Raw genomic sequence first — 15,188 nt, forward strand, 5'->3', positions numbered from 1 at the left:
CAGCATATCAGACACACAGGTTTGCCGTTGACCTCACAGAAGAAAAAACGATCTTTCCAATTATCGTTGAATATCCAATCTTCGATGTCAACTTTTCTTTTTTCTTGGAAAGCATTTTGAACCACAGCAGCAAACGGGCTCAGCCTTGCTACAGGTGTTACTTACCTGAGTACTCTATGTGTTTATACTGTGTCTGACGATGTAAGTGGGGTCCTAGTGGTCTTCAATGCAGGGTGATAGGTGCTTATGCACAGCGGGTGGTTAACTGCTGCCTATTGTTTTCTAAGTACACACAACAAGCTGCCGGGTCAGCAGGCGGCACAGACAGCAGTGGGAGAGAGAGCGGCTGCTGTACAGACACAGAATAAATGGTCATGAATATACTTTTTTTCCCCCAAATCATCCCGTGGGCCGGATTGGACCCCTTCGCAGGATGGATGCGACCTGCAGGCCGGTAGTTTGACACCCCGGCTTAATTCATTCAGATCCAGTTATCTGTTGTGCAATTGAAAGTGTCTATCTTTCAAGTGTAGCCAGTTCTGCTTTTTAAAAATTATTATTATCATCCAGTGCTCACTGTTTATGAACCATATTTTTTCTATTTTCTGCCTTTTTCGTAACTCAAACATCTTTTTGCCCTTGTGAAGAAACACAAGCTGTGCTTTTTAAAATTGAAACTTTTCTCTCTATCTATCTATCTCAGAAAACAAAATGGGAAGCATTTGTACAGGTAGGTAGTCGCTACTATAATGTTTTGTAATTCCAGAAACTGATTAAAAGAAAAAAACACGTTAACCAGAATAACTCATGTACGTTTTGTTTTACTTCAGTGAGCCGCACACATACAACGTGGTGGCATAATGATATATGCAGTCACGTACTTTTACACGTAACTGGTGATGAATTATGTAAACAACAAAGAGCGCTTAATCAAACAATATATTTGCAATATTACAGAAATATTAAATACACTACAAGAGCAGATATCTTCACTCAACTTCACTGCCTCCATCACTGAATTTTTCCTATAACCTATGGATTCACTTTCAAGAACTCTACAATTCATTTTATTAATATTTATTGCTTATTTATATATTATTATTTTGTATTTACTGTTTGTTGTCTGTCTGTCGGTTCTGTTTCTCGTATTTACTGTGAATCCCCACAAAAATGAATCTCAGGGTTTTATATGGTGACATGTATGTACTTTGATAATAAATTTACTTAGAGCTTGAACATTGAACACAACATGCTGAACATCCTACACACCTCCCCATCAAAATCCACTGATAGATTCAACATATGACTCATTAGTCAGCTCATAATCAACAGAATTATCCTGTGATCAAGTCATCCTCACCCTGAGGAATTCCAGAGAAGAAAATGACACAAATTGCAGTAGTTTTTGTTAGAATGAGACTATTAATTTCCAATCGATTTGCTGGAGAAGGGACACAGGTTAAGGTCTTCCAACAAAAGAGTGCTAAAGAGAGGCCAAACATTTATCTCTTAAGAATTTTGTGGTATATACATGGAACAGTGGAATACAAATGCTGACTGATACAAAATTTGAAAAGGAAATGAGTAAATTGTAAGTGTAGAACACAATTCAAATATCAGAATATGAAAACCTCAAAGCTGTCATCTGCAGGGCAGGCGTCTTCATTATGCCTAGCTACCTTTACAACAGAGGGGTCGGAACTACTGCCAGCTGTACAAGACATTCTCCCCCCACCCCCCATGCCTTCTGAGTTCAACCCTGCCTACTCATGGTGGTCATTCTGCTGATGATCCAGTACTGTAATGCATATCATGTGATGACTATCTGAGTTGAGCTCTGCAGCCTGACTCAGTGGACTTCTGGTGATTGAGCAGGCATACCTCCCTGACTGCATTATCTAAGAAGCTTGGAAGTTGTTCCTTTTAAACCAAACTGCTGGCCATTATCAGCTTTCTTCACTGGTTTTCCTTTTATCCTCTAACCGATCTCACCAGATGCAGACCCTTCTTTCATTGGCATGAAATTCAAAGTAAATTCTTTATTAAAGTATGCACGTCACCATACACTACCCTGAGATTAATTGTTCCACTAGCCTGATTTGAATCAGCATTATATTTGACATAGCACAATCCAATAAATCACAAATCTACAATTAAGTTACACTCTGTATTTGAGATTAGGTTGGGCGATTCACAAGTCAGTCAGTTTGTTGTCATTAAGAAATAGCATTGTTTAATTTTGATGGATTGATGGGAGAAATTCTGGGCATATTACCCTTTTGAAGAGCTGATGCATGCATTTTTAATCAAATGATGATTCTGACATTTAATATTCAAATATTGATGGAGGCAAATCAAAACATAGTAAAAATGTGCATATTCTTTATGTGTATTAAATGAATCATGTTGACAGTAAGACCATAGATGTTCAGAAGAAAGTACATAGTTGAACTGCAGTGGGGGAGGGGGGGCGAGGAGAGTGGCCACTATTAAAAGGGGGAGGGAAGGGATGGAACAGGAAGTAGCTGGTGACAGGTAAAAGTTCTTCAGAAGTACAGAGCCCCTTGGTTCTTTCCAGCATATTGAGATGTTAATTTTGGCTGTGTGTGTTCGCATGCGTGCACAATAAATACCTTTGTTGTACTGTATAGCCCCTTTAATGTTGTTGATATGTACAAGTGTATGCAGGAGATTTGGCGTACTTGTAGCTGATAAATTTGTGTGGTTCTGGTAGGCCCGAGAATCTCATTACTCTCAGGCTCAGGTAGTATGATTATACCAAGATATGGAGCCCAAGAGGGCAGGTGTCTTAAGAACTTAGCATGTATACCAAAAGAGGCATTGAGGATAAAGTTCAAAAAGGAATAAATAAATAAACCTTCTACCTGTCCTGTCCGTAAGCACATCCAGAATAGTCACAAATGTCAGGTAGATGAAAAACAACCCCTGCCCCATCAGGCATCTCCTGTCCCATCTGAGTTGTGTTTGTCACTTCAGTCACGTTGAAATCTGGAAAACTGGAGCACAATCCAGGGGACTACCCAAGAAAATAATAATGAGAGAGGGAGAATTGCATATTTAATCGATTGTGGAAAAACTCCAGCCTTTATTTGTACAGTTGGAAAGCTCTGATTGCTAAAATTATGTTGATAGCAAATAATTCTAATAGAAATGAAGTGTCATGGCATTGCATAATACAAAGTATTCAACTTTCTATAAATCTTAGGCCAAGTATAACCGTAAAGAGCAATCTGTAGACCAACCTACGCACTACTCCCTCCCCAATCAGCAGAAAGAACATTCAAGACATTGCAAAATGCAGCTTTCCAGTTATACAGCTCAAGCATTTCCCAGATTCATTCCAAAATGTAAGCTTAGCAATCTGAAATCATCAATACTTACGTAACTGTCTGGACATTTCTTTATGTTTGTATTACAGTTTGCTTAACCAGCTCAAAATAAAATCCAAAAAAATGCTGAAATACTGTTTTTGTTTCTATTTTTATTCCAGATTTCCAGTCGCTACAGTATTTGGCTTTTCTCGTTTACTGAATTCTGCTTGAACTTTAAACACAGTCAGCTTCAGAAATATACAAATTATTTCTATACAAATGAGCAGGAAACAATGTCCAAATAAATGAATGACAAAAGAATTACAGAACATTTGAATCTACATGAATCTTGTGTGGTTTCATAGTTCAGAACAACTGGGTTTTAAATAGCTCAACAAGACTGCATCCAAAATAGGTATAACAGAGTCAGCCCCAACATTACTATTTTAAACCAGACTATCCATTAAGTGCTTAGTACACTCTTGTCCTGCACAAAAAGCCAAAGTAATTAAGACCCTGCTTGAAATATTTGCATATCTTTATATCTTTAGTAACTTGTGGAGGATTCTTCCAAGTGCGGAATGCTTTTATTATTATTAATATTCCCATTCTGTGGATGGAAATAAGATCACAGATACCTATAAAATGTATAACCCACATAATATGATTTGGCACAAGATGCAAAGTTCAGTCAGGTTATCAGATTTCATTCGGGAGAGCCAAAAACCTAAATTTATTCTTGGGTTAGAGAGTGTATATGGAAAGGATAAGAGACTTCTGCTCTTGTTCAATACTAGCCGAGAAAAATGAAGTGAAATATATAAGCATCATTCTGAAAGCCATACATGCCAAGGACTCACAGATATAGAATTCATGCAGGAAAAACACCCAGCAGAATGACTTCAAAACTTTTTTTTTAATTTTAGCACTTATTAAGTCTCAAAGAGATTGCTGGAGTAAATTAAGTAAGAGCCACACAGCACAGAAACAGGGCCTTCGGCCCAACTGTTCCATGCTGACCAAGAGACTTACCTAAGCTAGTCCTATTTTCCCATGTTTCGCCTACATTTTCCGATCTATGTACCTGTCCAGGAATCTTTTAAATGCTGATAATGTACCTGCCTCAACCATTTCTTCTGGAGTTCATACCACATACTGACCACACTCTGAGTGAAAATTGCCCTCACTATAAACCTATGTCTTCTGGTTTCTGATTCCCCAAACCCAGGGAAAAGATTGATTACATTGCCCTTCATGTACTCCTAGGACCCCTGTTCCACAATACTGCCAAGAGTGTTACCATTCACTGAGAGTCCTATCCTTGTGTCTTTTCCTAAATTGCAACAAGCACTTAACCACATTAAAATCTATTTGGTGTTCTTTGGCCCACTTTTCCCAGCTGATCAAGATTCCTCTCTAGCTCCTGATAGACTTCTTCACCGTTTTGATTCGGAGCAAGAAGGCTGCAGGTGAACGGCTAAGGATTTCCAGAGCGAAGCCAGTTTTACTACTCGGGGTAAAAGAGAGGCAAGGCTGTGCAGGCGTGTGACATCAGCCACTAGAGCGGGAAAAGTTGAAAAAGACCACCATATCCAGCGGGCAGCAGAGTGATAGGGTTTTGGCTCAACAGGCTTAGGAGGTAACGAGGCGAGGTAGGTCCACCTGTGTTAATTGCGGAAGGGAAGTAGTATGTGTGTGAGGCCGGTTTTCTGTGCTCGGTATCAGATGTGGGAGGTCCTGGAGTCTCCCAGCCTCCCGGACGCCATATCTGCACCCGGTGTGTCGAGGTGCAGCTCCTAAGGGACCGAGTTAGGGAACTGGAGTTGCAGCTCAATGACCTTTGTCCGGGCAGGGAGAGTGAGGAGGTGATAGAAAGGAGTTATAGGCAGGTGGTCACACCGGGGCCACAGGAGACAGACAAGTGGGTCACAGTCAGGAGAGGGAAGGGGAAGAGTCAGGTACTAGAGAGTACCCCTGTGACTGTACCCCTTGACAATAAGTACTCCTGTTTGAGTACTGTTGGGGGAAGCAACAGTGGCCGTGCTTCTGGCACAGAGTCCAGCCCTGTGGCTCAGAAGGGTAGGGAAAAGAAGAGGAAGGCAGTAGTGATAGGGGACTCTATAGTTAGGGGGTCAGACAGGCGATTCTGTGGACGCAGGAAAGAAACTCGGATGGTATTTTGCCTCCCAGGTGCCAAGGTCCGGGATGCTTCATATCACGTCCAAGATATCCTGCAGTGGGAGGGAGAACAGATAGAGGTCATGGTACATATTGGTACCTATGACATAGATAGGAAAAGGGAAGAGGTCCTGAAAAAAGACTACAGGGAGTTAGGAAGGAAGTTGAGAAGCAGGACCGCAAAGGTAGTAATCTCAGGATTACTGCCTGTGCTACGCGACAGTGAGTATAGGAATAGAATGAGGTGGAGGATAAATGCGTGGCGGAGGGATTGGAGCAGGGGGCGGGGATTCAAATTTCTGGATCATTGGGACCTCTTTTGGGGCAGGTGAGACCTGTTTAAAAAGGACGGGCTTCACTTGAATCCCAGGAGGACCAATATCCTGGCGGGGAGGTTTGCTAAGGCTACTGGGGAGAGTTTAAACTAGAATTGTTGGGGGGTGGGAACCGAACTGAAGAGACCAGGGAAGAGGCAGTTGGCTCACAAATAGAGAAAGCTTGGAGACGGTGTGTGAGGGAGGACAGGCAGGTGATGAGAGAAGGGACTCACTCAGATGGACGGTTTGAGATGTGTCTGTTTTAATGCCTGGAGTATTGTGAACAAAGTGGATGAGCTTAAGAGTGTGGATCAGTACTTGGAGCTATGATGTGGTGGCCATTACAGAGACTTGGATGGCTCAGGGACAGGAATGGTTACTTCAAGTGCAGGTTTTAGATGTTTCAGAAAGGACAGAGAGGGAGTCAAAAGAGGTGGGGGCATGGCACTGTTGATCAGAGATAGTGTCATGGCTGCAGAAAAGGTAGACGTCATGGAGGGATTGTCTACAGAGTCTCTGTGGGTGGAGGTTATGAACAGGAAGGGATCAATAACTTTACTGGGTGTTTTTTATAGGCTGCCCAATAGTAACAGGTGTATTGAGAAGCAGATAGGGAAATAGATCCTGGAAAGGTGTAATAATAACAGAGTTGTCGTGATGGGAGAATTTATTTTCCCAAATACCGATTGGCATCTCCCTAGATCAAGGGGTTTAGATGGGGTGGAGTTTGTTAGGTGTGTTCAGGAAGGTTTCTTGACACAATATGTGGATAAACCTACAAGAGAGGCTGTACTTGATCTGGTATTGAGAAATGAACCTGGTCAGGTGTCAGATCTCACAGTGGGAGAGCATTTTGGAGATAGTGATCATAATTCTATCTCCTTTATGACAGCATTGTAGAGAGATAGGAACAGACAACTTAGGAAAGTGTTTAATTGGAGTAAGGGGAATTATGAGCCTATCAGGCAGGAAATTGGAAGCTTAAATTGGGAACAGATGTTTTCAGGGAAAAGTACGGAAAAAAATGTAGCAAATGCTCAGGGGATATTTGTGTGGAGTTCTGCATTGGTATGTTCCAATGAGACAGGGAAGTTATAGTAGGGTACAGGAACCGTGGTGTACAAAGGCTGTAATAAATCTAGTCAAGAAAAGAAAAGCTTACAAAAAGTTCAGAGAGTTAGGTAATGTTAGGGATCTAGAAGACTACAAGGCTAACAGGAAGGACCTTAAAAAGGAAATTAGTAGAGTCAGAAGGGGCCATGAGAAGGCCTTGGCAGGCAAGATTAGGGAAAACCGTAAGGCATTCTACAAGTATGTGAAGAACAAGAGGATAAGACATGAAAGAATAGGACCTATCACGTGTGACAGTGGGAAAGTGTGTATGGAACCAGAGGAAATAGCAGGGGTACTTAATGAATACTTTACTTCAGTATTCACTATGGAAGAGGATCTTGGTGATTGTAGTGCTGACTTGCAGCAGACTGAAAAGCTTGAGCATGCAGATATTAAGGAAGAGGATGTGCTGGAGCTTTTGGAAAGCATCAAGTTGGATAATTCGCTGGGACCAGATGAGATGTACCCCAGGCTACTGTTGGAGGCGAGGAATGAGATTGCTGAACCTCTGGCAATGATCTTTGCATCATCAGTGGGGACTGGAGAGGTTCCGGAGGATTGGAGGGTTGCGGATGTTGTCACTTTATTCAAGAAAGGGAGTAGAGATAGCCCAGGAAATTATAGACCAGTGAGTCTTACTTCAGTGGTTGGTAAGTTGATGGAGAAGATCCTGAGAGGCAGGATTTATGAACATTTGGAGCGGAATAATATGATTAGGAATAGTCAGCATGGCTTTGTCAAGAGCAGGTCATGCCTTACGAGCCTGATAGAATTTTGTGAGGATGTGACTAAACACATTGATGAAGGAAGAGCAGTAGATGTAGTGTATATGGATTTCAGCAAGGCATTTGATAAGGTACCCCAGGCAAGGCTTATTGAGAAAGTAAGGAGGCATGGGATCCATGGGGACATTGCTTTGTGGATCCAGAACTGGCTTGCCCACAGGAGGCAAAGAGTGGTTGTAGACAGGTCATATTCTGCATGGAGGTCGGTGACAAGTGGTGTGCCTCAGGGATCTGTTCTGGGACCCTTACTCTTCGTGGTTTTTATAAATGACCTGGATGAGGAAGTGGAGGGATGGGTTAGTAAGTTTGCTGATGACACAAAGGTTGGAGGTGTTGTGGATAGTGTGGAGGGCTGTCAGAGGTTACAGCAGGACATTGATAGGATGCAAAACTGGGCTGAGAAGTGGCAGATGGAGTTCAACCCAGATAAGTGTGAAGTGGTTCATTTTGGTAGGTCAAATATGATGGCAGAATATAGTATTAATGGTGAGACTCTTGGCAGTGTGGGGGAATCAGAGGGACCTTGGGGTCTGACTCCACAGAATGCTCAAAGCAACTGTGCAGGTTGAGAAGGTATACGGTGTATTGGCCTTCATTAATCGTGAAATTGAATTTAGGAGCCACGAGGTAATGTTGCAGCTATATAGGAACCAGGTCAGACCCCACTTGGAGTACTGTGCTCAGTTTTGGTCACCTCACTACAGGAAGGATGTGGAAGCCATAGAAAGGATGCAGAGGAGATTTACAAGGATGTTGCCTGGATTGGGGAGTATGCCTTATGACAACAGGTTGAGTGAATTCGGCCTTTTTTCCTTGGAGCAACGGAGAATGAGAGGTGACCTGATAGAGGTGTATAAGATAATGAGAGGCATTGATCATGTGGATAGTGAGAGGCTTTTTCCCAGGGCTGAAATAGTTGCCTCAAGAAGATACAGGTTTAAGGTGCTAGGGAGTAGGTACAGAGATGTCAGGGGTAGGTTTCTTACTCAGAGAGTGGTGAGTGCGTGGAATGGGGCGCCAGCAACGGTGGTGGAGGCGGACACGATAGGGTCTTTTAAGAGACTTTTAGATAGGTACATGGAGCTTAGAAAAATAGAGGGCTGTGGGGAAGTCTAGTAATTTCTAAGGTAGGGACATGTTCGGCCCAACTTTGTGGGCCAAAGGGCCTGTATTGTGCTGTAGGTTTTTTATGTTCTATTTACACCACCACCAATTTTAGTGTCATCTGAAACCTTAATAATCATGCTCTGTATATTCTCATCCAGATTATTGATAGTAAAGAGTCAGCCTACAATCCTTGGGGCATATAGGAATGGCTTTCAGTCTTAAAAAAAAACCCTTCCAGAATTGTATTTTGCTTTCCATTAAGCCAATTCTGTATCTAATTAGTTAGTTCTCATTGGATCCCATGTGATCTAACTTTCCACAGCAGCCTTCCATGCAGAATCTTATCAAAAGCCTTACTGAAGCCCATAGATTGTTTACTGCATTGTCATTATCAGCCATCTTGGTTACCTCAATCAAATTCATCAGATGATATCCCACACTCATAGCCATGTAGATTATCTCTAACCAATCTGCCTTTCCAAATGCATATATATCTTATGTCTCGGAATCCCCGTCAATAACTTACCTACTAGATATTAGGCTAACTGGTCTTTCATTCCGAGGTCTTTCTCTGCAGCATTTCTTAAATAAAGGCACTTTAGCCACCCTCCAGTCCTCCAGCACCTCACTGTCACTAATGAAGATGCATAAAATCTCAGCCAGGACTCTCACAATTTCTTCTCTAGCTTCTCACAGCATTCTTGGATATACCTGATCAAACCTGAGATTTATTTCTCTTCATACATTTTAAGACACGCAGCACCCCCTTTTCTGTAATATGAGCTATCGGCAAGACATCACCATTAACTGTCTCAGGTTCTCAAATGTTCATGTCTTTCTCCACAGCAAAAAGAGGAGAAATATTCATCACAAAACTCACACATCTCCTACAGCTCATGAAAGCCCATGATATTACAGGAAAGATACTAGCATGGACAGAAGATTGGCTTCTGCCAGTCAACTAAGGAGTGGGAATAAAGGGAGTCTTTTATGGTTGGCTGCTGGTGTTCTGCAAGGGTCAGTATTGGGTTTGCTACTTTTCAGGTTATACTGTATGTTAATGATCTGGATGATGGAATTGATGGCTAAATGGCCAAATATGCAGATAGGTGGTGGAGGGGCACATAGTGGAGGAAGCAGGGAGTCTGCAGAAAGACTTGCGCAGATTAGGACAATGGGCAAAGAAGTGACAGACGGAATACAATGTTATGATATGGATGATCATTCATTTTACCAAAAGGAATAAATGTGTAGACTTTTCTAAATAGGGAGCAAATTCAGAAATTGGAGTTGCAAAGCATCTTCAGAGTTCTAATGCAGGATTCTCCAAGGTTAACTTAGAAGATGTGTCGGTAATAAGGAAGGCAAATACAATGTTAGCATTAAATTCCTACTTTGTGTCATTAATAAATTTAGCAAATACACCTTTGCTGCCTTCTTTTGAGTTATTTACACAAACTGTAAAATAGATTTGCTAACTTACCATTTTGTTTTACAAATATTACAAATGAATTTTTGTATCTTCATTGTATTCTGCTTTTATTTAAAGCAACAGCAGAAAGACCCACTCCTCCTCTATGGGTCAGAACTGTTCCAATTGTAAATTTAAATTTGTCAGGACTAAGTAATTTAAGTGCTAGTGAAATAAACTAGAATTAGAAACAGAAACTATTTTAAATACCTAGTTAAATCTGTACATACACACATAATGCCAGGCATTATCAGAACATGTATAAATTAAAACAGCTTGAGTACTTCTTATAAATCTTCAGGATTAAATTTATTCAGGTTGACATCTACAACATCGGCAAAAGTTTTGCTGATCTCTATTTTGACAGGCAGAGTAGAAGAGGTTGTTGGCAAGATCTTTCCATCTAGATATAAACTCCTGACATGGAAGCAGTGGACAAAGCTTTAATAAATTGATCCAATTCTGATGAAAAGGGAATTAATCTGAAATATTGTTTTATTATTTCTTCATATAGGTCCCTAATGTATTTCAAGCATTTTCTATTTACTGGATTGATTCCTGGTTAGACTAGAAAGGACATACAATAACCTTATATTCCACCTGATATGGAAGATATTAAAGGGGCTTATTTGGGCAGCGAACAGATTATTTCCCTGCGTCAGAGTCAAAATCTAAGAACAGAGTCGCAAGGTAAGTACTTGGGCATCTTGGTCTGATGATAGGAGGAATTTCTTCATGCGGGAGGTTGTGAATCTTTGGAACCTAGATGCTGAATATATGTGCAAGGCTGAAGTGAAGATATCTTTAGAATGCAGGGGATGTACGTATTGAGTAACAAAGTGAAGTTGAAGGCAGATCAGTCACAATCGAGTCTTGGGTAGAGAAGCCTGGAAGGCCCATGTGGCCTACTTCTATTGCTGAAGCTATGAATCCCTGGGCCGAGGGAGGGAAAAAAATGAAATTTTGCTTCCTCCATCAATGCCTTTTTCTTTCTAACTGCAGTGGGAACTGAATTCAGAACATGTGTCAGGTAAATATACTACAGCCCTGTCATCATCCTTGCCGTTAAATGCAGTATTTAAAATAAGAAGTTGCTGGAACCACAGATATACCAATAAGAAAATGAGCAAAGGCATTCCTGCACAATTCATTTTTATACAGTATGCTTAAAGGACGCTTTAATATAACATTCATCTATTCAAGGAATAAAAATACATTTTTTTACATTTATTAAAAAGAACTCCTTTTCAACTTAAGACAACCATAGGCTTCAACATCTAAAGTGACTCTCAAGATCTGTTTCAGAGCCTTCTTTAATTGTTAGAAATAAATTTCTATTGAAATTACAACATATTTGGAAGAAAAATGCTTTCCCTATCTGATATTCCGTGTATAAAACTTGTTTTTTTGAAGATGCTGCTATTAATAAAAGTTAAAACACTGCAGTCACAAGTGGGGAAAGTCACAAAAACATTCTGCAAACATTTAACAATACCCTCAGCACACACTCTTTAGATTCTCCTCATTGATGTTGAAAAATTATGCACTCTTTTCACTTGTATTCCATGTGCCCTTTTCTATTGTATTCCAATATTATTTGCCACAGTAGCATTTCAGTTCAGAAAACTCTTGCAATCATCCATGCCTCGCAAAGAAACAAGCAATGCCAGAGAATACTAAATCATTTTTCTATTAAGTCTGTGGCTCAATTATTTGTGACCATAGTATCTGAAAGTTAAGGTATTCTCAGAATGATTATCTTGTCCAGTACCATTCTCAACCACTTGACAATTTCTACCAGTCTCTACTATTTCTTATTTACACACTTGCAGATTTTTCAAAATAGCACAATGTTTTACATTACAGGTACCCTTACTGGTATCATCCTTCTCAATAATGAGAGATCATCACAGTTTACCTTTCAATATAACACGGTGCATTCTAGCTTCTATAATATCCTTTGCAGACTTCAAGTTCCTTAATAGCCAACTTGCAAGAAGGATGTGTTTGGATTAACATGAAGACAAGTTTCCTTTCTGGAGGCTTTACCAAATCCTTCATTCAATATTACAATTCATTAATTCTGATGCCGAACACATTGCATGTGTAATTATTTGTAAAGCAGATGGACAGCCTGTATGTAAGCAAAGAGTAATTAAGTGCTGCGATATCACTCAATATGCAGATCTCTGCAGTGCGATGCTGTAGCTTAATGTCTTGAGCTGGATGACATACGGGTGCTGCCTTCAAGGAAGTATTTAAGTCCATTAAGCCCTTGGTTGTACAGATATTTCACATACCAGTTCCACACTTTTCCCTTAAAACAAAACAAATTAAAGAGTCAAAATCCATTCCATAAAATCAGTTCTGTCACTGGATAAACATGCTTGTTGAGATAAAATCTTCCACTTTATAATTACGGGACTTACATGCTTATTATTTAGAAATGATAAAAGCCGAGCTTTATAAGGCATTGGTCATACTGCTCTTGGAATGTTCTGAGCATATTTGGGCCCCTTATACAAAATCAAGGATGTAAAGCTAAGGCTTTATAAGGAATTGTTCAGACTGTATTTTGAGTATTGAGAGCAGTTTTGGGTCCCATATCCAAGAAAGAATATGCTTGTGTTAGAGAGGGTTCAGAGGAGGTTTACAAGAATGATCCCAGAAATGAAAGGGAAAATAAATGAGGTGTATGTGAAGGCTCGGGAGTGTACTTGCTGAAGTTTAGAAGAATGGGGGAGAATCCCATTGAAACTTCCAAATATTAAACACTTAAAATAAACTCAAGGCAAAAGTAACTTAAAAGGATTTCAAAATAAAGGAAAAATGAGTAAAAGAAAATACAGTTTGCAGGCAAAACAGGAAAGGAAACAGATTTAGCTAGAAACGTGAGACATAAGCAAACAAAGTGAGCCAAGTTATATTTATATTATATCTTTCATGTTCTGATGAAGCTCTTTAGAAACATAGAGACATAGAAAATAGGTGCAGGAGTAGGCCATTCGGCCCTTCGAGCCTGCACCGCCATTTATTATGATCATGGCTGATCATCCAACTCAGAACCCCGCCCCAGCCTTCCCTCCATACCCCCTGACCCCTGTAGCCACAAGGGCCATATCTAACTCCCTCTTAAACATAGCCAATGAACTGGCCTCAACAGTTTCCTGTGGCAGAGAATTCCACAGATTCACCACTCTCTGTGTGAAGTTTTTCCTAATCTCGGTCCTAAAAGGCTTCCCCTCTATCCTCAAACTGTGACCCCTCGTTCTGGACTTCCCCAACATCGGGAACAATCTTCCTGCATCTAGCCTGTCCAATCCCTTTAGGATCTTATACGTTTCAATCAGATCCCCCCTCAATCTTCTAAATTCCAACGAGTACAAGCCCAGTTCATCCAGTCTTTCTTCATATGAAAGTCCTGCCATCCCAGGAATCAATCTGGTGAACCTTCTTTGTACTCCCTCTATGGCAAAGATGTCTTTCCTCAGATTAGGGGACCAAAACTGCACACAATACTCCAGGTGTGGTCTCACCAAGGCCTTGTACAACCGCAGTAGTACCTCCCTGCTCCTGTACTCGAATCCTCTCGCTATAAATGCCAGCATACCATTCGCCTTTTTCACCGCCTGCTGTACCTGCATGCCCACTTTCAATGACTGGTGTATAATGACACCCAGGTCTCGTTGCACCTCCCCTTTTCCTAATCGGCCACCATTCAGATAATAATCTGTTTTCCTATTTTTGCCACCAAAGTGGATAACTTCACATTTATTCACATTAAATTGCATCTGCTATGAGTTTGCCCACTCACCCAACCTATCCAAGTCACCCTGCATCCTCTTAGCATCCTCCTCACTGCTAACACTGCCACCCAGCTTCGTGTCATCCGCAAACTTGGAGATGCTGCATTTAATTCCCTCATCCAAGTCATTAATATATATTGTAAACAACTGGGGTCCCAGCACTGAGCCTTGCGGTACCCCACTAGTCACCGCCTGCCATTCTGAAAAGGTCCCGTTTATTCCCACTCTTTGCTTCCTGTCTGCTAACCAATTCTCCACCCACACCCATACCTTACCCCCAATACCGTGTGCTTTAAGTTTGCACACTAATCTCCTGTGTGGGACCTTGTCAAAAGCCTTTTGAAAATCCAAATATACCACATCCACTGGTTCTCCCCTATCCACTCTACTAGTTACATCCTCAAAAAATTCTATGAGATTCGTCAGACATGATTTTCCTTTCACAAATCCATGCTGACTTTGTCCGATCATTTCACCGCTTTCCAAATGTGCTGTTATCACATCCTTGATAACTGACTCCAGCAGTTTCCCCACCACCGACGTTAGGCTAACCGGTCTATAATTCCCCGGTTTCTCTCTCCCTCCTTTTTTAAAAAGTGAGGTTACATTAGCCACCCTCCAATCCTCAGGAACTAGTCCAGAATCTAACGAGTTTTGAAAAATTATCACTAATGCATCCACTATTTCTTGGGCTACTTCCTTAAGCACTCTTGGATGCAGACCATCTGGCCCTGGGGATTTATCTGCCTTCAATCCCTTCAATTTACCTAACACCACTTCCCTACTAACATGTATTTCACTCAGTTCCTCCATCTCACTGGACCCTCTGTCCCTTACAATTTCTGGAAGATTATTTATGTCCTCCTTAGTGAAGACAGAACCAAAGTAATTATTCAATTGGTCTGCCATGTCCTTGCTCCCCATAATCAATTCACCTGTTTCTGTCTGCAGGGGACCTACATTTGTCTTTACCAGTCTTTTCCTTTTTACATATCTATAAAAGCTTTTACAGTCCGTTTTTATGTTCCCCGCCAGTTTTCTCTCATAATCTTTTTCCCCTTCCTAATTAAGCCCTTTGT

The 15,188-nt window shown here is 40.9% G+C and overlaps 1 protein-coding gene across 1 annotated transcript in view; it reads right to left on the reverse strand.

Moving 5' to 3' along the window:
• Positions 1-9,205: 9,205 nt before the first annotated feature.
• The window catches only part of cenpi (centromere protein I), a 100,477-nt gene continuing 94,494 nt past the window's right edge, over positions 9,206-15,188 (reverse strand). The window contains exon 20 of the mRNA XM_063060812.1: positions 9,206-12,620. Within this exon, the coding sequence (XP_062916882.1) occupies positions 12,513-12,620 (108 nt within the window). The 3' untranslated portion in view covers positions 9,206-12,512. The remainder of the gene's footprint in view (positions 12,621-15,188) is intronic.

Source organism: Mobula hypostoma, chromosome 10, assembly GCF_963921235.1.
Source record: "Mobula hypostoma chromosome 10, sMobHyp1.1, whole genome shotgun sequence".
In the NCBI taxonomy this organism is placed as follows: Eukaryota; Metazoa; Chordata; class Chondrichthyes; order Myliobatiformes; family Myliobatidae; genus Mobula; species Mobula hypostoma.